Here is a 24,622-nt window from a genome sequence, read left to right as displayed (position 1 = left end):
TACTCTTATTTCTTTAATAATCAATTATTAATCCTCATTAATTAATAAATTTATATAAAATTTTCCAAATTGTTGGTAATCTTTGGATAAAAATATTATTTACTATTATAGACAGATTCAAATATAATTAAAAAGAGGAAAACAATTTACTTCACATCAGAATCAAATTTAAAAATATGTAAAAACTCATGAATTATTCCTTTAAGATTCATCCCTGGATCGTTTCCCGCAAGACCATCTTGTGAATGTACCAAATTTAAATGTATTTGCATTTAACAACATACCACATCAAATATCTGTCATGTATCGATAACATTTTATTGAACCAGGTCTCAAATATTAAATTTAAATAGCTTCGCATCAGCAATTCCAACATAACATTTTTACCACTCAACATTACGAAATAAATCCGTTTCATTTGTGTTTACTGTTTTCGGCGGTAATCGCGATGAGGTCAAAAAATTTAGGGAGGAAAACATTTGATTGTTGAAATACATGCTGCTCCATGTCGACGAGAATATTCCCAAAAGCATAATAGGCGAAAAAAATGAAAGCGACATTTTAGGGGTTATCGCCTCCAGTGATCGTAAAATCGCCCAAAACAACTTTCTTGGTGATTTGAGAGTATTTTATTTAATATAATTTTTGATTATATTGCCCTTTACAATGATTATTACACACAATAGTTCATACAAACATTGACAAATCAAAACCGAATCTGAATTTATATTTGAGTAGACGAAGGGATTAAGTAAACTGTGGATTTGTGAACAGTATTTAAATTAGAAAAGCCTAATCTGATTTGGACGTCTGTTGTTTTCGTTTGAATTTGCATTATTAGATACGAGAGGTTTACTGTATGTATATCATTTATGTGACAAAAATGCCTTATTCTATAGTTTAATTCAATAAGGGGGTTGTGTAGGAATTCGTATAAATTGAACCAAAGCAATAAATCTTTTGTAATTTCACTCTTTCCTAATCTTAACTTATTTTAGACTCATTAATGACTAATTTATGATCTGTTTAAGTGCTTCAAGTGTACGTAAAACAGTTGATTCAGGTTGAAGTTATTTAAGAGATTTTTTATCCATCCTATTTATTTTATAAAACTGGAATTGAGCCACAAAATTTTCACATTTTTATTGAACACTTTTGAATATTTAATAACAGTAATATACATTTCTGAGTTGAGTTGATCTAATATAAGATAGATAAACAAAAACACATATGGACAACGAAAGTGGTAATATTCATTTAACGACGACAGCCTTATAGGAAAATAAATTTTCCATATGAGCTTGCCGCACTATTAAAATATATTTTATGTCTAATAGAAATGTACTTAACAAGAAACGAAAGGGATTGTATCACTTTAACGACCAATATTGTTGTATATTATCAATAAAACGGATACGTTTTACTTGAGTTCATACAAGCGTCTTTAATTGGTAGGTAACAATATTTTCCGACTCAATTTCAAGAACAAAATTATCTACGGAACCAAGTGCAACAGTAAATTAGAAGTTAAACGTTACATTTTTTCGTTTAAGACTTATTAATCAAAGTCTAATTAAAAAAAGCATTTAATATTAATTTTCCTTTATGAAAATGAAAGAAAAGAAGCTCTTTTATCAAACTTTGATCAAAACACATCAGATGAAAAGATGAATTAAGCCCCAGTTAATTTAATAATAATGCCCGTGGCCTATTAACAAGGATAATTAGTTGTTTTGCCACAAGTGGTTTTTACTGACTTCCGTGATGTGTTAATTAAGGAAACTTTAAGAACGATTAAAAAGGTTGAGCATTTTAACATCACATCTTCAACGAATTCAGTTTAAACGTGAAACGATTCCTTTGAAATGCATACATTTTCAAATTCTGTTACAGTTCACTTGGAATATTTTCCAGATGAATAAATTTTCTATCCTAGAATTGCAGATTTAAATGAGAATCACATATATTGAAATGAATAATTTGAAAGTAATAAAACTACCAATTTCAATTTACCACATGCTTATTACTTCCACACTTTATGGTTAAATAATAATGAATATTTTAGGACGGGCGACGCATTAATTAACTTGTTTGTTATTATCACGTGTCCATTACATTATTATAGTTAAACATGTTTATAATTATAGTATGTACGTCGAACTTCAAAGCACCAGTTTCTCATTAAATGTTTATGAAAGGTAAAAGTATTCTAGGCACTGACAAAAACCGTCCACGAGATGATAAGTTTTGCGTGATTGTATAGAATTGGAATATCAACTAAAACAACAACTCATTGTTTCATGTTGAGACGCAGCAATGTACTGAAAAGTTGGTTGTATGGTGTATAAATTGTGGTGTACTCTATATGGGTTTGTGAGTTTACTTTAATTAAATTTATAAATTTTAATAATAAATTTATATATATTTATGAATTTGTTATAAATAGTTATGCAAATGTGTATTTTATTTATATTAATCCACCATTTATCGATTATTAAAACTGGAATATTCGATTGATTAATTATATTAATATTAACATTTTAGTAACGATTATTTTCTAAATTCCCCATAAATTGAGATAAATTTTATACAGACTACATTTAATTTAATGTAATATTATCTGTATAACAAATGGTTTTATTAATTATTTTAAATAAACAATTGATTGATGAGTTTCTAAAACATTTATTTATTGTTAATTGAATTGTTGTTTTAATATCAATATTAAAAAAATATAAATTTAAAAATTGTGACTTACATTTACTTTTAAAATTAATTAGTATTTAATGGTATTCTAATGTTAAAGTATAAATTTAAATTATCAAGCCATAATTCACTTTAACTAAGCTACAAATTGGTCATAATATAACAATGTCGGTTAAAAGATTATTTAATGAAGAGGAAAATTGTTCAATGAAAGATGGCTCTTATAAATGGTAAAAAGTTTTGAAATGTTTTTATTATCCATCAAAGATTCCTTAACAAAAAAAACTTCAAAGTACGCAACTTTAAGCGTTTATTAAAATGTGCCGTAAATGTGTGTCATAAAACTTGAAATTGGTCTTTTCCTATATAAGTCCAATTGGATAAATTAACCGTAGAAATTTTATCATTATATTGTTGATACAAATTAATGAAATATTTCGAATACATATGTGAGAATATTAAAATAATATTAATTAATTAGAAATTAATATTTCTGTTGCATTATAAATATTCATACTGTTGAGATAAGATAAAATTAATATTTTCCTCTTTACGATTCATATTTCATTAAAAATAAAACGATGTGCAAAGTGTGTTAATGTCAACATTTCACCGGTAATTTGAGTAAAGAAATCGCTTGATTTATGCATGAAATCTTGCTTAAGATGTTGTTAAAATGTTGCTATAAATTCTAATCAAGATATAACAAAACATCAATTAATTTAATAAAAATGTGAGATTCGAAGAAAATTGTCGTAATTTTTCTATTTTTTAGTAGGTATAGGTAATTTTTAGTATTATAATATTTAATAAAATACAAACTCAATACGAAAATTAATAAATGTAAAATAATATAATTGCCAGAAATGATTTTATCTAAATAGTTTATGTCAAGTTACAAAAATAGTATATTTTTTACAATATAATTATGATCGTAGATATTTTATAAAAATTAATTAATTTAAATTTAATTTACATATCTCTACATTTTTTTGTTACTGTAATATAAAAATTGAAATCTAAATATTATTCAGATTATACATTTTCATCTTCAAAAGGATGACAAATTAAATTAAAAACTCTTAAAAATTTACCAAAACATTGATGATAAAATTTTATATCTGAGAATAAAATTTGTGTATAATATCATAATAGATTAGTTTTGACAAAGTATTATTAATAAAAACCTTAGTTTGAGACAACACATATCACACTTTTTTTAGTCTAGCAATTAGCCTATAATTTTAGTATTCATAACTAATTCAATATAGGTTTATCTGATAAAAATTTAAAAAAAAGTAAAATGTGTCCACTCTAAAAAATTTATTGAATTAACTAACTAATTGTAATTTAATGAAATGTAAAAAATGAGAATTTATAAGTTTTTTAATGTATATTTAATACAAATCAAAATAAGAAAAGCTTAACCATATGAATAAACTCAATTATTACTCTTATAAATTGATTGAACTACAAAATTGTTGTCAATTTTATGTTGAAAAAAAAATATGTATATAATATTCTAACAAATTAGTTTTCACAATTTTTTAACAAATTAATTTAAAATCATACTTTGACACAACATATTTAATTTTTTTTATTCTAAAAATTAATTTATTATATTTTATAGTTAGTATTTTATATATAGTATAATATTTTGTAAATATTCATAAATAACTTAATCTAGATTTACTTATTATTAAATGTAAAAAAATGGTGATTTATTTATTTAATATAAATTTATTTTTTAAAAAATAGATATAAAAATTTAACCATATGAATAAACTCAATTATTACTCTAATAAATTTATTTAATCAGAAAATTGTAAGCTGATAAAATTTTATGCTGAAGAAAAAAAAGTATCTGTATAAAATCTGAATAAATCAATATTGGTCATTTTTTAACAAAATATTATTAACATAACATCTTACGTTTACACAAAAATGTTACCAATTGAATTAAAATATTTTACGAATGTTGATAAATAATTCAATTTAGATTTATTTATTATGAAATATGAAAAAATGAGTAAAAAGTAAGAATATGAAGAAGATGATAAGCATTAATTTTGAAACAAAAATGGTTATATAATATCATATTAAATTAATTTTAGTCATTTTTAACAAAGTATAATTAAAATAAAATCATGATTTAACTTTAATTTTCTAGAAATCAATTTATTTATTAATTTAATAATTATACTTCAACTTTTGGTGGATGCGCAGTTTAAATCAAAATATTTTCCAAGAGGTTTAATTTACGATTCAAATATATTATATAAAAGATAAATATATACATTTTTACTTATAGAATTTAAAATAAAATAGATAAAGTAGATAATATCAAATTATTAATTATATTAAAATTTTTATAGTAATTTTATTTTTGAAATAATACATCACAGAGATAAAAGCCTCAAAAACTATAATTCGATAAATTTAAATATAATACAATATTACAATCAAAAATAAAATTAGTAAAATTGCTAAAACCAAAAACGAAATCTTACCTTGATCACCTGTTGGACTTCTAACTAACAAAAGTCTAGGAGCGATGGCTCGCCGGATTCTTCGCGCTGAACAATCGTACAGGTGCGTGCTGAACTCTGGAACTCTCTGGCCTCTTCGGCTGTGGGGTGTTGGACCGTGTGGTGCAGAAACTGTGAGAGCATCGCCACGAACCCGAACATCTTTTATAGCGGCCGCGGCGGCGTCCCGCCAACGCCCCCTCGCCAATCACACTCACAATCCGTTGCATCCGCGCCGCCGTTCACCAACACGTCGGCGGCTGCCAAGAGGTGTTACGCTAATTGATCTATTGCCGATCATACAAGTGTTAGAATGTAACCAAATTCTACTCCATGTTTCCAAATTTTTGTTTCATTAACTTTCTATTTCTGACATACAAATGGATGGATTCTTTTAGTTAAGTTTAACTTTATGAAGCTAAAATAGAGGAACAAGTTAAAATAAGTATTTGTCTAATATTCGGAATAATGAGCTGGTGAATAAACTTTAAATTAATTGGAATTGTTATTAGACTTCAGCAGCAGCGTTTGCCTTTGTTACAATACATTCAGGGTAAATAAAGAAACAAAATTTCAAATTTTGCTCTATTGTTACGTTTGCTTTTTGTACGGTTATTGTTATTGTATGCTCAGCAGATCGTATTCTTACAACCACGTCTGTTCTTTTTCAGAACTGTAGCACCGTTCGCATTTGAAGTTAATTACCAAGATGAAGACTCGGAGAGCTTATTTTCGATTTTACAACGGCCATTATACAGGAACGTCATAAAATTTAAGGGTTCAACTAACACACAATAAATACGTATTTGTGTTCCTCTTCAAACTTATAGATGTCCAAACTTTTAATTTCGTCAGACGCCCAATTTCTTGTTCGCCTACATTGGGAAAATACGGTCGAATAAAAGTTTGATTGGAACGAAAATTAAAAAGTTTAACGGAACAAAAATTAATAATACACCTGGGCGAAATTAGTTTTTATAGGTTTTTGAGGTTCTGTAGACTAAGTCTTTTTTATTTAAGGTTAATTCTTACCTTTTGTTGCAGGCTGAATAGAAAACTATTAAAATCAAAAGTTCATGTACTATATAAACTTAAATTTTAATAAAATTGTTCTCGATGTTCTCAAAGATATTATCTAATTGTTTTGCAGTTTTAATTGCACCTTGAGGCTCAATGATGAAACCGAGTAAATAAAACTTGGCAAGTGTAGGAAAAACTGAGAAAAATTTAAAAGAGAATAGTTGTAAGATATTATATTTATTCAACTAAAATTAAATCTTAAAAATAGGTTAAATTTTCTCAGCCAAAAAATTCAAATAGTCAGAGTTAATTAAATAATAAATTGAATTTCCAATTCACTGGTTACACACATAAAGTTAAGCTTTACAAAAACCATTGTATAAATTAATAGTAATTTGAAGAAATTTTCTAGAATTCCAGGTGCTGTAACACAATATGCATGCAAATAAGTTTCCTCTGGAAAAATTTAACCATGTATAAATATGCATTTTATATTTATTTTACTTGGAGCACATGCATGTACATGAAAACTAAATACAATTTAAATTTACCTTGAAAAGTTCTCAAATTATCCCTAAACTGTGTTCATATTTATTAAGTAAAATATAAACTAAAAATTCTAAATATTAATTGAAAATAATGAGAAATTGACTGATGTGATTTTGTCTATAATTTAAAAAGTTGACAGACATAATTTCATACTTTTAAAAGGTAGTTTGAAAAACCGGCCGGTTGTTTACAGAAAATGTGACACAATGAGATTAGTGCCATTGCAGCAGGCTCGTCAATCTGGACACTAATTAATTACTTTAATAAGTATCCCTTTTTGTTATTTATGTTAACATTGTTAGGCAACAACTAGTAATTAAATTTATATACAAGGAATAAATATAATTAGTATTACACAATAAATTTAAATGTTTATTTTCGCCGATTCTGAATTCAATGTAAATAATATTAACATTAATTACCTCGAAATCCAATGCTCTAATTAATTTAATTATTAAATATGAAATGATAAATTTTAATGTTGAAAAAAGTATCATTTTTAAAAAAGGTATTATCAGTCTCCTAAGTTGTACAATATTTTTTATTCTTGCAATTCATTATTTCTTAAAAAAAAGTGAAGGACTTATTTAATTTAAAAAATCGTAGGATGGTGGAACTTAATTTTGAAGAAGAAAATGTTTGTATAATACCTTAATAAATTAGCCTAGGTTATTTTTTAATAATATTATTAATATAAATTTTTACTTTGCCACTGTAACATACGAATCTGACCAATTAGTTATTAAACCTATGTACAAGGATTTTAATATATAATAATTATTAATGTATACTTAATTTATTATTTTTTAGTTTTTAATTTTCGCCATGTTTTAACAAATTAATATAAAATCTTACTTTGAATTTTTTATTCTAGAATTTATTATATTTTATAGTTGGTGGATGCGCCAGTTTGAAGTAAAATATAGGAATATTCATAAATAATTCAATATAGATTTATTTATTATGAAATATGAATAAATGAGTAAAAAGTAAGAATATGATTAAACTCAAGTATTATTCTAATAAATTTATTTAAGCAAAACATTTTAAGATGATAAGCTTTAATTTTGAAACAAATGGCTATATAATACCACATTAAATTAGTTTTTTTAGTTATTTTTAACAAAGCAAAATAAAATCATGATTTAATTTTAATATTTTTTTATCTTCTAGAATAGTTTATTTATTAATTTAGTAATTATGATTCAATTTTTGGTGGATGTGTTTAAACCAAAATATTTTCCAAGACGAAAAAGTATCATTTTTTAAAAAGGCTCAACTCTTACTTTGACCTAAGTTATGCAATATTTTTTATTTTGAAATTAATTAATTAAAAAAATTTAGTATAGTAAAACTTAATTTTGAAGAAGAAAATGTTTGTATATTGCCATAATATAATAATAAAGGATTATTAATATAAATTTTTACTTCGCCACTGTAACATACGAATCTGGACCATTAGTTATTAAACCTATATACAAGAATTTTATTACATAATAAATTTAAAAGTTTATTTTTACTGATTTTGAGTTATCAACAAAAATGATTTAAATAATCATTATCCCAAAATTCGAAGTGATAAATTTTTATATGAAAAAAATATATATATTTTTTTAATAAAATTTTATCAATTATTTGAAGTTATTCAAAATTTTATTATTCTATCAATATATTTATTTCTAAAAAAAGGTGAAGAACTTATTAATCAAAAAAATTGTTTGATGGTAAAACTTTATTTTGAAGAAAAAATGTGTACAGAGAATTATTAATATAAATTTTTACTTTGCCACTGTAAAATATTTACGTATCTGAACACTAATTAATTAGAATTGTTAGACATTTACAATTAATAATTGAATTTATATATAAGGATTTGAATAAAATTATTATTGTATAATAAATTTATATGTTTATTTTCTCCGATTCAAAATTATTCACAAAAATGATATTAATATTCATTATCTCACAATCCGATTTTCTAATTAATTTAACCATAAAAATTTAAGATGATACATTTTTATATTGAAAAAATACATATAAATTTTTAATAAAAAATTATTAATAACTTACTCTATTTAAGTTATTTAATATTTTTTTACTTTAACAATTGATTTATTTCTTAAAAAATTTGTAGAAAATTACGTAAGTAATCTAGACACTAATTAATTATTTTATAATTATATTTTTTTATTCTATATTTTAAAATCGTTAGACATTTTCAATTAGTAATTAAACTTATATACAAGGATTTAAATATAACTATTATTGTATAATAAATTTAAATGATTATTTTCACCGATTCCGAGTTATCAACAAAAATTGTTATTAATATTATTATCTCGAAATCCTATGCTCTAATTAAAATCACATGTGTTTTAGAAATAATTTAATGCAATGATGTGTAACATCTTCCATATGGCATTATTGAAGTTCCATAGTATGATTTGATATTACCCGATAAAAATTAAATAACATCAGACAATGTCCATATGATGGTGATTATTAATTTGTTTCCGGAACCACTGCTTAGAAAACATCCACTAATGAGAATTATGAATTATCAATACTCCATGGTAAAAATAGATGTTTACGATTTTAATGTAATTGCCATTAATTACATTTATGATTAGCTTTTGATTTATAATGAATTTATATAAATGTAATTATGACAAATATTTTCAATCAATTGAAATTGAAAATCTCAACGATTTATGTATTTTTATGTCCGAATATGTTACAGTTATGGGTTCTTCAAGTCATTCATCAAAGCCAACAAATATTTAATGGAGTATCTCGGTAAATATCATCAGGGAACATAAATTCCAACGTACATATTTGATAAATATTGGTGCGATACGAGCAACGATTAAGGTCTCGGTGACTGAACAGTATTTACATAATTAACGGATCACCCACTTTTATATTTGACTACGTTTATCGTTTGATTTTCTACGGAATATTGCCTGTTTCCGCACGATCTTTTGAAAAATTTCCCTATTAATGGTCAGATATTTTTAATTCTTTAAATTTTATGTGTCAAGTAAAACTGTAATTTTTGAGATATTCTACCCCATATATTAAACCGTGACATATTTTAGCAAATAGAAGTTTTTATTTCAAAAGAATCTCGGCCCCACATAAATTGCGAAATACCACTGGGACTTAAAAATCGTTTTATACAAAACATCTTATTGGATTGTTTGTATGTTGTGTATTTTAATGGGAGGCAGTTATTTACGTACTTGTAGCTCATATTTGTCTGTGTAAGTGGGTAAATTTAAAAATAACATTCCGAAGTTGTTATAAGAGTTAACGTTAGTTGCTTTATTTTTAATCAGCATTTTCATTATTCACAAGAACAATATCTTTAACGACTCAATGTTTAAATTGCCCCCATGGTGAAATTAGCAGAACAAACCCCTTTTAATTAAAAACATAGATAAATTTCTTGTTTTGACCTACGTCACGTAATAGCGCAAAAGCTCAGGAGTACTTTTACGTTTCGAATCCCGAACATCCGTCAGACCGTCTGGGGTGCACTTGTTATTAACAAATGGATCGTGTGGGCCCAATTCAACGCGGATTTATTGTTTAATATACCCATTTATCGTACGCTATGGCACAAATCAATATCAATTTCAGCTGAACGAGTTCTGTAATTATTATTTCATTATGCCCATTTTTCCATTACGATATGTACCATTGTATTTAACGAGTTCGTCTCGTCAATTTCCGCTTTTGATGAACTTCCATCCCGTACATTTGTGTATAAACTGGTTTTTGTTATATCTATTCACATTTTGTTCTTTAAATTGACAAGTTTTTAAATAACATGGGGAATGAAACTCTTCAAATATACAATATTTTTTATTGAAAAATATTTACATTAACGGTACTTTTATTTAAATAATATCCGAATTGACTTAAATAAAAAATATTTATTGGCGACGCATTTTTATCATAAAAGTTGTCGCCAAATATCAGTGACAAAGAATAAATTTTCAAATAAATATAAACAAAGTACGATTTCTATCACATCACAACTGCTTACTGACCAACTTAAAAGTTTCGACATTCAGCGTCAAGGAATTTATACAAAAAGAAAAATTAACGGTTTAAAAAATTTAAACCACCTGCTAAAAAAAATCTACAAAATAGATGCATATATTAGGCGCCCTCAGGATAATCTATGAGACATTTGTGGGGTATAATATTATTATAGCTTTGATCAGTCATCAGTGAACAATTCGAAATTATTCTTGGTTCAATAAATGTTCCATGCTGTGACTATGGGGATAAAGAGGGTGCCACCAATCAAGGACCTTCACATTGATCACTGGATCCAGGATAACGGACACACCGGTGCCGCCATCTGTCGTGCGGAGGCAACTCTGCACCCCTGTGTTGAATCCCAACTGCAGCTTGTGATGTATGAACCCGCTGGATAGGGTAAACATAACAGATGTCAGTGTGAGTCCCAAAACTGGAGGCACTGGAATGAAATCCTTGCATGTGACCTGCAGAACTTGACAATATTCATCCTGGTTAGCTGAGACATCATCTAGGATTTCCAGCAGGTCAGGTCGATGTTTCTCAACTTTTCTTCTTGTGTGGGGAAGCACATTGGTGTTTCTTTCTTTCATTTTAAAGTAATAAAACCAGTGGCTTTTCTTTTTCTCGTGCCACATTAAAATGCATTCCCTTTTTGTGACTTTATCTGGATGTTGCTCCTGTTTTGCTTTTATTCTATCTATGAAGGGGGTGTACATAAAATACAATGCCCTTATAACAGAGGTTCTCAGACTGTATTTTCTGACCAAGCATTCTGGCTGCAACTGCTCTGGAAGGGTGGGTGTTGTTGCATAAAAACGCTTGTAGAGGTTAAACCAAAATTGTGCTGTACATACTACTTCGTATGTACTTTTACAAATTCCAGCGAAACGTCCCACATCTTCAGGTCTAATATACTTTGATAAAATAAACCACACATCTAATGGATACTCGTTTCCATTTTCATTGACACTTTGAATGTCCTCACTTTGTGAGACTGCCTTCCTGTTTTTTCGAAGTTCCTTGCTTATGACATAGGATATGGTACCATCCTCATTTTCCTGTTCAACAAATTCACCCTCATACTCATCATCTTCTTTTTCATCCCAACTCTTCTCCACTTCAAATTGCTTTAAAACTGTCGTTGAGTTGGTTTTTTTGGTTCTGTTTTTGCATACAGTGGAATTAGCGAAATCATTTAGGGTTACGTCTAAAACAGAAATATTCCAGAATTAGATAAATTGTTATAATTGGTTGTCGCTTTAATACATTTCACTTGAGGCACATATTTTATTTATCTCATTAATAAATCAAAATTGCACAAAATTGCATGATGTGTACAAATATGGTCAATTTGTTTAAATTTTTACCTCCGAGATTTTTAGTTTTGTTTTTTTTCCCTGATTTCTTGTTCGGCATTTTAAGGTTGACCCAACAGGAAACGTTAAATCATAAAATTTGACCATAGTAATGATAAAAAATAAAAATAATTGAAGCAATGTTTAAAATTGAGACCACCGCTATCAACCGCCATGATGGACTGAACTGTCAATTTTGAAGGTTAAACTGACAGCTGTCTAATTAGACAATTAAAAATGAACGTTTCACCATAGAAATATAAGTTCAGTTTTATCTTAATGTGTTGTGAATATTACATTTAATTTATCTATCTAAACATAAATCTTTACTACACCATAGATGATAAAAATAATAGATTAAGTATTATATGGCAGTGCCTCACCTACGAAAATTATTTTAGTGACATAACATTAATATTAAAAAATACATTTTTTAATGTAATAGAATATATCTTAATACTTAAACAAAGTTAGAAGGGTATCAAGTAATATTGCAGAATCCACAATTATAAGGAATACATTTAACGCGTGCGTCAATTTGATTTGAAATCATGTGTTTAGAAGATTTTAGACAGCATAGTTGCCAGATTTCAGTTTCAACAAAATCTATAAAGAAAAATGTTATTAAAAATCTATATGTAATTTATTTTGTTTTTTATGTATGACATGATGATGTCACCTAAAATTCATTTTATGAATTAATATTTTATTTACTCTATATGTCTTTGATACTTTAATATCTAATTAAAATTTCATTATTAAATAAATTTAATATTTAATAATTAAGTAAATTCATAAAGGGGAATAATTTTTATAAACAGCCGAATAAGTATATTAAATTAATATAATATTAACAAAAAATATATTTATAACATATATTTTATAATAAAAAACACAACACAATTAAAACAAAATCAAACCTATTAATATTTCTTCATATAAATAAATAAATAAATAAAATTATTCAATAAATTGGAAATAAGGTGAAAACGAATAAAAATTTATTTAATTAAATACAATACGTTTGTCTATATAGTAAAATAAATTAAAATTGTATTTATTAAAAAATAATGTTAATAATAAAAATGTAATGTTTTAGAAATGCAGCACCTAAATAATCTATAAAGTAAAATAACTTAAAAAATGACTACCAAAGATAATATAATGTTTTAAAAATGAAAAATAATCTGTAAAAGTAAAATATATTAAAAGAGCATACCAATAAATTAAGAATATAATGACCTGAATATTAAGATTAATACATTGTTTTTAAAAATACCACGGGAATATATAATGTAAAATATTTCAATTAATGATCAGTAATCATCAAATTAGAAGAAAAATATTCTTAGTAAAAAAATAAAAAAACAGTGACAACACTGCAATGTAAAATGTTCAAGAAGTGCGAAACCAGTACCTCATGACGCATGCGCTAGAAATTGTTCCTTACAGTAGTGGATTCTGCAACTTTACCGGGTAACATGATATAAAACCGACAATTAAACAAACAATAATAGTTTTACATTAAATTTCAATCAACATTTTGTGTGCGAGTTCTTTGGAGCCACTATGATAAAAGCTTTAATCATTCGTATTGTATTTTATTAATTATATGTAAATAAAAGTAAAATATTGTGTTTGTTTTCTTGTTTTATAATGTGTCCCACCAGACTCCAATCTCACGAATCGTCACTGGAGACTAGATAAAAAATATTATATATATTCAACTAAAATTAAATCTTAAAAACTGGGTTGAATTTTCTCAAAATATTACTGAAGTATACACTTGGTTTACTAGATAATTAAACAAATAATAACTCCGGTTTTCGATAATAATGTACAGTAGAAATATATTTTATATTCACTATTTGAATGTTTTTAAATATGTGACAATTCTTTTATATATTAAATTCTTATTAACTAGAAACTTTGACTTAGAATATGTATCATAAATGGTTTATACAAATAAACAAGGATAAAGGCAAAGATGGTACGGTATTAGGAAGATTATGATACATTTCTTTCTATTTAGTTATGAGTCATAAGTAGAAATAAAGATTTAGAACTAATCGAGTAAGATTTATATTTAATAGTCCTTGTTAACAATAATAAAGAATGAAAAATATTTATAGAACTTGTCTATATTTATTTTGTCGATGGGATACGATCGAACGTAGGCTTTTTGGCGCCACCTTTCCGCGACAGGTGGAGTCGCGCTAGGACGCTGCCTCCTTTACCGGCTCCAATAAGGCTTGTTTGACATGGGTTTTAAAATGGCTGGTAGGCGATAAGTTTGTGTATGTAGCTAGGACAGTGAGGGCCGGAATTTTGTAGGTGTGTCATAGTGGATACGAAATAATTATGTTAATATTTGTAAATAGCGAAGTAGTAACAATGTGCTCGTGCGATTTTCACTCGCGTATCCAGTGTCATTCGCCCGAGTTTAGTTAATGCAAGTGTGCGGATATTTCCTAGGGGGTTAGAACATCTTCATGGAATTGTACGTATAGTTTTCCGGGTGTTTGTGCTAATAATCGAACCGTCAAGATGTGGAACATGATGTGCGATGTTATGCCGACAATCTCTGAGGACAGCATTAGCCAGAGATCGTCGCAGTTCTCTAGTGAGGATGCGAATTTCGAACAGCTTATGGTCCAAATGCTGGACGAGAGGGACAAACTCATGGACAGTCTCAGGGAAACACAGGAGCGGCTCGGCGAGACCGAAATGAAGCTGGTGGACGTCGAAAAAGAGAGGGACTCTCTTCAGCGACAGATCGCAGCGAATTTGCCACAGGTAAGACTTGACAGACCCAACCACCTATGGGCATTATCGATTCCTCCTGGCGGTGCTCTCCGATTTTCCGCCGTCACCGGTGTACTTTTCATTCAGAAACCGTGGCTCTTTTCCACCGATCGGCCCGTCGTGTCCGACAGACCTTTCAGTTACACGGCTGAGAGTGTTCCGAGTTAACGATTGCAATGGGATCTATAACTCCGCCCTTTGCCACTTCGCAGCCGTCAAATTTTCTGTAACCTAGGTTACCCCTATACGCTCGCTCCAAATCATTTCAATGTTTATAAAAAACCACATGTTCACTGTCGAATGTATTTCGCACGTTTTTCGGCCGTCTAATTATATACTGTTTGTCTTATTGGAACCCACCGAAAAATTGATTTTACATCCTAATCTGTGTTGTTTATGGGTGATAATTCCTTTTAAACAAATAAGGCAAATTCCACTCGACTTTTTGTAACAATATAAACTAAGGACATCTAATTTTTTAGTACATTTATTTAATTGTCGGTTAATCGGTCCACATTTTTTGCTGCTCTGATCTTTATCATTCAAAATTAAGTATCCTTGAATTTATTACAGATATGTTATCTAAATAAATCGATTTTTAATAAACAAATTATTTATAGGAAAAAGTATTAAAATTAACTAATGTACTCAGTGGCGGCCTTTGTGGTTTGTCTAGTGAGTCACATTATATATAGAACAAAAAAACAAAAACATTATTTTATTTTTATTTACCCATAATTAAAAATGTACAATATAATTTGAATGATCAGTGCTTTTGTCCGCAAGATAGATTTTTCAAACAAAAACATGACCAGCAAGATAATTTATTTATTACTGTACCCGTTAGTCAATCAAATTTTTCGTAACAAGATAGATTAAACCCACGTTTTCTTGTCTCATATTTATTAAAGTATTAAAATTAGATATTGGACGGTTTATTTCTTTAACAACAAACATTTTGTCACAAGATTTTACATTTATTTGATGAAATATCCATCACTCATTTCTTTTGTGAATAAATTCTTTCGTGTTATTACTGGTTGACCCTATATCGTAATAAAAGAAGAGTTATTGCACAACTGAATTCACGAGACACACACACGATTAAGTCGTTTTTGAAATTGGAGAATCGGTATTTGGAGTTTTGTCATTGGGTTGAGGCATGCCTCGGCCCCCCTCCCATTAAAATAACTTTAGAGCGCATGCACGAATGTTGGAACGAAATAGAAATATTCAAAATTTACTTATGAAACGAGGAGGCACATATAAAAATTCATTTGGAGAACTTACACACAATATATTCATTGAAATTTAATGTAAATCTGTTATTGCTTGTTTAATTATCGGTTTTACAACACTGTACCCTTCTAACTTTGTTTAAATGTGTAAATAGTAAGTTATTCTATTTTAAAGAATTTAAGTTAATAAATTCTTTTCCTGCCTCATCTGAGTAACCGCCACTGAATTAACTTTAATGTCGAATATTATTAATGATTGACAAAACTCTTTACATAGCTACATAAACTCTAACAATTTAGATACGAGCAAATTATAACAGCTGTCTGATAATCTGTGGGGCAGACAAATGTATAGATAAGAGCTAACGTAAAGGGTAAATAGCAATTTTAAAAACTTATGCATATATTAAATCTTGTTTTGTATCTATTAAATCGTTTGAATTTGTGATATGGCAATTTTATTAATATTTTTCAATGCTTATTGACTTCAAATGTTTTATGCATACACTGGACAGATTATCGATAAAAAATTCTGTATATTTCTGTGTTGAATAATCGGCTAAAGTGAGCGAAAGTTCTTTTCCATTCAATAATCGAAAGTTACCATTGTAATATTTGATAAAATTTCCCTCGCTTGTTTTTCGTTCTAATTAGATGACGGGAGGGTGGTTATTAAATCGTCATTAAATGATCAGAGGAGACTGCTCGAGGCGCGTAATTGAGCCCACGATTGAAAAGCCAATAGAGATTATTTGCCGAAACTGTGGGCGTAATTGATAAATTGGTTGAACCTTAATGCAATTTAAACTGTAATAAAATTTATTTCTGGTGTAACTTTATAAGCGACGATGAGAAATATAAAATGGAACGGCTAAATAAACATCAAAGTTGTCTGTTTACAGTATCCGGCTGAATCTAGCACTAGTCCCAAGATTTTTCGTTCCGGGTCATTCTAATTTATTTGTGTTATCAAACTACTTTTCATTCATCCACGCTGACCATCGTCTAAGTCATAATCTATTTAGTACTTTCCTCAATGCTTACTTTCACCTGTTTATATAATCAGTGATTACTAATCACTAATTATTACCCTATTATTACTTCAAACGCCATGAAGTGAATATAAAAAACTCATAATTATGTACATATCTTTAAAAATGTTCTTCACTTTTTCTGAAATCAACGGGATTCAGTTCAATTTAAATGTTAAACACTATAGTTCTATATTTGAACTTGGATGCTGAATAATCCCTCCACCCGTTAAATTCATAATTACTTCCTGAGGATGTCGCACACAATTTTCAAATAAATCAACAAGGAAAAACCACTGTTTTATTTATAGACTGAAGCAGGGGTAGAAAACGTTGGACCGAAATCTGCAGCGGAAACAAAATGTTACCACTGTAATCTGCATAAAAATAATAAAATATCCTCCGACGCTTTGTTCCCTTCTTTACTTACGTTTTTTTACTTGTTGCAATTCTATTTTTAAGAACAATGAAATTTCGTGAATTGTTTGTGTATGAATGGAGCTCCGACGAATGTTTTCCTAATTGACTCGGCTACTGCCCACATCCCAATCGGGCCAGTCACTGCATACAACAACTAATTAGTTGGCAAGTGCACACAGACGGAAATCCAAGACAGCACGCCAAAGAAGATTATCCTCTCGGACGTACAAAGGCATTGTTAATTTGTCCTAATCTGCAACCCATTATTGAGTGTTACTTAGGTAATTGCTACTCTCTGCCGAAATTTGATTAGAATCGGGGGCTGTGGGCGTCCGTTTCAATTTTTCATCGCGTACGAAATCGATTCCGCACGGCTATTTATGATTTTAATGTTTAATAATAAGGGCTAGGTTGTACGTGGACGTGGGTGGCTGATAAAGTGACGTGTGGCGATGATGAGGGTCCCAGAAAATCCGATATTTATTATTAATTTCAGATTATTATAAAAACTTGGCAATTATACGAATGATTAATGAATGATTAATGTTTTTAAAACTATTATTTTGCTTATTTTTTAGGGGATCCACCTAAATCGATTGAGGCATAAGACAAAAAAAAATTAAGAAAGGATTTTATACAGTATATATATATATATATATATATATATATATATATATATACTGTATAAAATCCTTTCTTAATTTTTTTATATATATATATATACTGTATGTACTGTATATATATGTACTGTATATATATATATACTGTATAAAATCCTTTCTTTTTTTTTGTCTTATGCCTGACAATATATATATATATATATAAATATATATATATATATATATATATATATATATATATATATATATATATATATATATATATATTGTGAAATTATACATTTGTAAAATTTCAAATATGTCCTGGAGTATATTTCGAAAGATTTTTTAACGAACAAGTAAAAATCTTTACTTTTATCATTATGCATTTTTCAATATATATGTATTTGAAGACAAATTCCTATCATTGAACATTCTTTAGATGAATGAAGATAGAAATAAAAATGATAAAAGATAATTTATATTTGTAGTTAAATAAATTTACTTTACACCAAAATATCATTAAAAAATATTACTATTCTAAAAATTAAATAAAATATAATATTATGAACATAAATTATTAAGAATATAAAATAATACAGTTAATCAATAATAGTAGTAAAGAAAGTTTATTTTCAATTAAGGTAAGTCTTCACCAAGCTTCCTTAGTATCTAGCAATATTTTTATGATATAACATATTTCCAAGAAAGCCATTATATTCTGATTCATCCATTTATTAGAAGTTTATGAAGAATGTCAAAATATATTGATTTGAGTGTTATAGAAATTATAACTTGACTTGAACTAGTGACATTAACTTATTTTCTCCAGAATATCCTGTATATTATGTATATTGATCTTTAAATTATACATAATATACTTAATTCCAAATAAGAATGGTTATACTATGTAATTTACTTTAGCTTTTGTGTTATAGATTTTTTTCCAAAAATTTTAACAGGCTAATAGTCTAACTAAAATGTCTGAAAAGTTACCAATTTTGGTTCTGAAAGGACCTATAAGGAATCATTGATAGTATTTGGAAATTTAATTTAACCTAATTATTTAGATAAAAATTCGAGGACCACCTGTATATTTATTATCTATCTCTGACTCTGTTTCATTATTTAACTATTCTAAATTTTTAATAGAAATATGAAATTGGTTTATTAAACTTGCATATTTAAGGAAAATAGCCAGAATTTTGAATTTTGTTGAATATCATTAATTCATTGTATTCACTTTTTTAATATGTATTGAGTTTAATTATGCTGAAACATACATGAAAATAAAGTTATTCATGTTTTAATATGCACAAAATAAATAATGAACACCCCATATAAAATTTGACAGTGCTAATAGTGACTTCTTATGGGAGGGTACTTGATGAAAGAGTATGGCAGAAATGAATTTTCCAGCGTCAAAATTGGTAGTTATACGGTCATTTTAGTTGTCAAACTGTCTAAATTTTTGGAAAAGAAATAAACCAAAAACTATTGGGTTTAGGTATAGTAATGGTATAGCTACTTGCAGTCACATATAGATTTTAAAAATTCAAAAATGTATAGGGTGTGTCATTGAAAATAGTAGTCAAATTGATGTCACATCCGGTGAAACCGGAAATAAAATATTGTTCAATATAAATGAGAAAAGTAGTTCCAATCAATACATACCTAAGTGCTATAAAAATTACAAATCAATATATTTTTTCGTTCCCCGTAAACTTGCACTGTTAGGTTAGTTAGGTGAATCACTCTGTATAAATTGTGACATCAGCCATAAATGATGAATAATTCTCATTCTAAAAAAATGTGAGATAAGTTAAAATTCAAATATATTTTATGTTAAGAGTATTGATAAAGAAAACACATGGGTGTTGGGAGAAAAATAATTTCTTATTTAATATAACTGACCAATAACCCTTCCAAGAAATCTTAGACAGTGATATTAAAAATGTACAAGTCCTTCTCAGAGTCTGAGATGATGTATATGTAGAGTACGTGAAACAGACAGATTCTGTCAATGCTTTCTTAGTGACTATCCAAGACTGAAGAGGGATAATTTTCTCATGGAAGGCGTATTGCTGCTGAGACACACAAGGAAAACAACTAATTTAACTGTACATAAAATGGATCAAAATAATATCTCATATTCATATTTACATAAAAAGTAGAATTTTAGGTTGACTATATATGTGTATTATATATAGTACATTACGTATTTTGTCAATATATATGTTTGACTTTATATTCTTTATTGTATGGTTTAGTTTTAATAATTTAATAAATAATAAAATCGTCAAGTTCTTGGTCTTTAAAATCAAATCAATGTAAATCCAATAAATAACAATATATATATATATATATATATATATATATATATATATATATATATATAAAGAAACAATAGAATACTTATTGAAGCATTGACTAGAGGAAAATCATGTTTATAAACCTCTACCCACATTGTATCAGTAAAAACTGATCGACCAAGTCTATTGACCACAAACAGCCGGCGGCGGTTTGCACTACGAAAATCCGACAGTCCCGAAACCGCAATCCGATTACCCCAGACATTGCCCCCGTTGCATTGTTCCGCACCGTCGAGAGCGACGAAAAATAAAAAACCGGATCCGATTGAAAGCCGGCAACGCGGGGCTGCTTCCGTGTGTGTGTGTGTGTGTGTGTGTGCATTCCGGGGTCAAACGGGGCGATTCATTCATGGCGGAGTGCGTGTCTTCGGACGTAAGGCGGCGGACGTGTGGGGGGGTGGACGGCGTGTACAGCGTTGTTCCGCGGTCCTGCGTGACTCCGCGCCGTAATGGCCATCGTGTGTCCTGCGAGGAGGATAAACGACCCGTGCATACACGCGTTGTGCACTGAATTTCTTATTCTGCGCGCGCTGTTTATTTTTAGATTTCTCGCCGCCGACGACACAACGGCCGCTGTCGATGTTCGAAGTCGCAGTTTATTTATTTTACTTACTTATTTACTTACTTATCGTTCAATCCGATTTGGGATTTCGAACAGAAGAAAAAACAGTTCACGAGCCCGGAGCTATTATATTTTTTGTTCTGGCGAAGGTTCGGAATAAAGCTATTTAAGGATCCATTAAATTTGATCCGTCCTGTCTGGTCTTTTGTGTCGGACAAAAATCCTTGGCCACGCAAATCGCAGTTGGTCTAATAGAATCCCGCCCCGGGCTCCCTTTAAGCTACCCCGGCACATTTGCATGACGCTGTTTCCCGTCCAGAGGCCGACGTGAAAGGGTTTTGATCCGGACGACCCTATAATTTGCTTCGGTGCTATTCGAAATGCGTAATGCTTGGGAGCATGGCGATTCACTCCTGTTTTGATTCGTGAATTAGCTTCCGAATTTGCTTTTCATGTGATGATTTATTGGGGAGCACAAACGACCCTGTCGTGCGGTGTGGCCCATTTAAGATGGAAATACCTCTACCACTGTTTTCTTAATAAGTTGGTTTAATGAATTGGGTCTTAAAGGGACACAGACAATAAAGAATATCATGCATGTCATAAAAGTTGTTTTCTTTATCTTCCACTACATTATTTTTAAGTTTTACTGCTTGAGAAAAAATGATTAAGCCATATATCATGAAAAGATCCCTAGAAAAGTGTATAGAAAATATTTTATATTTGCGTAAAATCTAAAATATAGATACACACTCTACAAACTATTCAAATTTAACAATCACGTCTATCCCAAAACCTTCAGAAAAGATTTTACAATAACTATTTAAAAAAAGGTTATTATTACCGACGATAATGTCTATAAAACGCTGCAGAATCCAAAGATCCTACTGTCAATTAGCTGACAATATGCAGAAAAATAGCATATAAATTGAGAAAAATATATTAGAGCCTTTCTTATGAAGATATATAGAAAACAATTTATTTTTATATTGGAACAAATAACATAGATACAGAATCTACCTGACCAACATGTCTTTGTCAAGAATTACGTCAATCCCAAGAACCAGAATGCTCAATTCAAGGCAGTATAGGTACAACCAGTTGACGGTTCATTGAAACGAAATTCTAGTTCAATATACCTGATAAGGATACCAGGCAATCTAAATAGAACCTTTAGAAAAGCTCTTCCAAATTAGATGATCTTTATGATCCTTCTTTGAAGAAAAATCTATTATTATCGACGATAATTTCTATAAAACGCTGAATAATCCAAAGACCTACAATCAATTAGTTGAAAATATACAGAAAAAATAGCACATAAATTGAGAAAAAACTTTTAGGGCCTTTTTATGAAGAACTATAGAAAGCAGTTTGTTTTTATATTGTTACAAATAACATAGATACAGAATCTTCCTGACCAACATGTCATTATTAAGAATTACGTCTATCCTAAGAACCAGAATACTCAATTCAAGGCAGTATGGGTACAACCAGAACCCGCAACGTCATTGAAACGAAATTCTAGTTCAATACACCTGATAAGGATACCAGGTAGTCTAAATAGAACCTTTAGAAAAGCTCTTCCAAATCATTATTTTGAAGAAAAATCCATTATTATCGACGATAATTTCTATAAAACGCTGAATAATCCAAAGACCTACAATCAATTAGTTTAAAATATACAGAAAAAATAGCACATAAATTGAGAAAAAACTTTTAGGGCTTTTTTATGAAGAACTATACAAAGCAATTTGTTTTTATATTGATACAAATAACATGATACAGAATCTACCTGACCAACATGTCATTATCAAGAATTACATCTATCCCAAGAACCAGAACGCTCAATTCAAGGCAGTATGGGTACAACAGAACCCTCAACATCAATGAAACGAAATTCTAGTTCAATATACCTGATAAGATTATTAGAGAGTCTAAATGGAACCTTCAGAGAAGCTATTCCAAATCAGATATCTTTTTGATCCTTCCAAACATTATTTTGAAGAAAAATTTATCATTACCGACGATAATTTCTATAAAACGCTGAAGAATCCAAAGACCTACTATCAATTAGCTGACAACATACAGAAAAAATTGCACATAAGTTGAGGAAAAACTTTTAGGGCCTTTTTATGAAGAATTATAAAAAATAATTTGTTTTTTTACTGATACAAATAACATAGATACAGAATCTACCTGACCAACATGTCATTTTCAAGAATGACGTCTATCCCAAGAACCAGAAAGATCAATTCAAGGGAGCATAGGTGCAACAGAACCCTGAACATCAGTGAAACGTAATTTTAGTTCAATACTCCTAATATTTAGCTTACGAGAATTACGTTTTTCCCAAGGACTAAAATGCTCTATCCAACAAAACCCTGAACATTAAGGAAAAAAAATGTTTGTTCAATATACATGATAAAGTTTCGAGAAAGTCTAAACAGATAAACTCTTCTCTCGTCAGATGAACTTATCTTGATCCTTCCAACAACTATTTTAATGAAAATAGTTTTATTACCTACGATAAATTTCTATAAAGCACTGAGGAATCTAAAGATCACTATCAATTAGCCTACAATATACAGAAAAAACAACAAACATCCTCTTTAAATTACCAGCAAATTAAATCATGTTATTTTTGGTTAGAATTAGACCACAAATAAAACTATTAGTCAATACCAGTCAAAATAGAACCTTAGAATGCAACTCACAGTCAGAGTGATGTGCTTTGAGCTTTATTTGAGGAAAATAAATGAATTGAAAGAGTTTGATAAAAGATACCAACCTTTCTATACTGAACTTAAAAATCTAATAAAGTTAATGAAAAAATGTTTATGACAATAGTAATAGCAAATTAAAGTTACATAAATCGCCTTGGAAAGGTATGAAATCCAGACTAAATGTTTATCATACTCTACAAAAAATGGGCAGTATCAATATTGTTAATTCACTTCTAGAGGATCCACTACAATCTAATACGACAATTTTTAATCGCTGATAAAAATTAAAATCAAATTAATTTTTTTATGGATCGAAAAATTATGGGTATTTTATTACCATAATAACTACCTGTCGTAATTGTATTCAAGGTAGTTGCCGCGAACGCTATTAAATGTAATTTTGTGTAATACTTATATAAGTTGTGTTTGAACTTTGGTCATTCCAATGCGACCGTAACTTAGAACTTGCGTGTGCAACACTAAAATTTTATTTACCATTTGATACACACGTGTAAAGTGCACCCTAATTATCTCTATTTTTATATAATGGAACCTGAAAACGACTGAACTAAAGACGTCTCCGAACAAGCCATCAATTTTGCAAGCAGCATCTGTATCCAACGTCGCCCGCCTCCTCCAGAGTGGAAGCATCAGATCCGTA

The 24,622-nt window shown here is 28.7% G+C and overlaps 3 protein-coding genes across 13 annotated transcripts in view; 1 reads left to right on the top strand and 2 right to left on the bottom strand.

Annotated features, from left to right (window-relative positions):
• LOC109601678 (diuretic hormone class 2) overlaps window positions 1-5,351 on the bottom strand; it is a 42,820-nt gene extending 37,469 nt beyond the window's left edge. For all 3 annotated transcript variants that reach the window (XM_020017946.2, XM_049964338.1, XM_049964337.1), the window contains exon 1: window positions 5,217-5,351. The gene's annotated coding sequence lies outside the window, so the exon portion shown is untranslated. The remainder of the gene's footprint in view (window positions 1-5,216) is intronic.
• The window catches only part of LOC109601646 (liprin-alpha-1), a 168,263-nt gene that overhangs the window by 14,779 nt on the left and 128,862 nt on the right, over window positions 1-24,622 (top strand). For 4 of the 9 annotated variants that reach the window (XM_049964329.1, XM_049964323.1, XM_049964325.1 and 1 more), the window contains exon 1: window positions 14,492-15,007. The exons of 1 other annotated variant lie outside the window; for it this stretch is intronic. In XM_049964329.1, coding sequence (XP_049820286.1) covers window positions 14,759-15,007 — 249 coding nt within the window. In that variant the 5' untranslated portion in view covers window positions 14,492-14,758. Of the gene's footprint in view, window positions 1-14,490; window positions 15,008-24,622 lie in introns of those variants that run through there. 4 more of the 9 variants (XM_049964322.1, XM_049964324.1, XM_049964321.1 and 1 more) reach the window with 2 other exon arrangements.
• LOC109601679 (transmembrane protein 183) lies at window positions 10,658-12,394 on the bottom strand. Its single transcript, XM_020017947.2, has 2 exons — window positions 12,224-12,394; window positions 10,658-12,063 (listed from the first exon to the last, which is right to left on the bottom strand). Exons 1-2 carry the CDS (start codon window positions 12,270-12,272, stop codon window positions 11,057-11,059), a joined length of 1,056 nt encoding a protein of 351 aa, XP_019873506.2. The 5' UTR covers window positions 12,273-12,394; the 3' UTR covers window positions 10,658-11,056.

This window comes from Aethina tumida, chromosome 3, assembly GCF_024364675.1.
Source record: "Aethina tumida isolate Nest 87 chromosome 3, icAetTumi1.1, whole genome shotgun sequence".
NCBI lineage: Eukaryota > Metazoa > Arthropoda > Insecta > Coleoptera > Nitidulidae > Aethina > Aethina tumida.
This window is presented reverse-complemented; position numbering and strand designations above follow the sequence as displayed.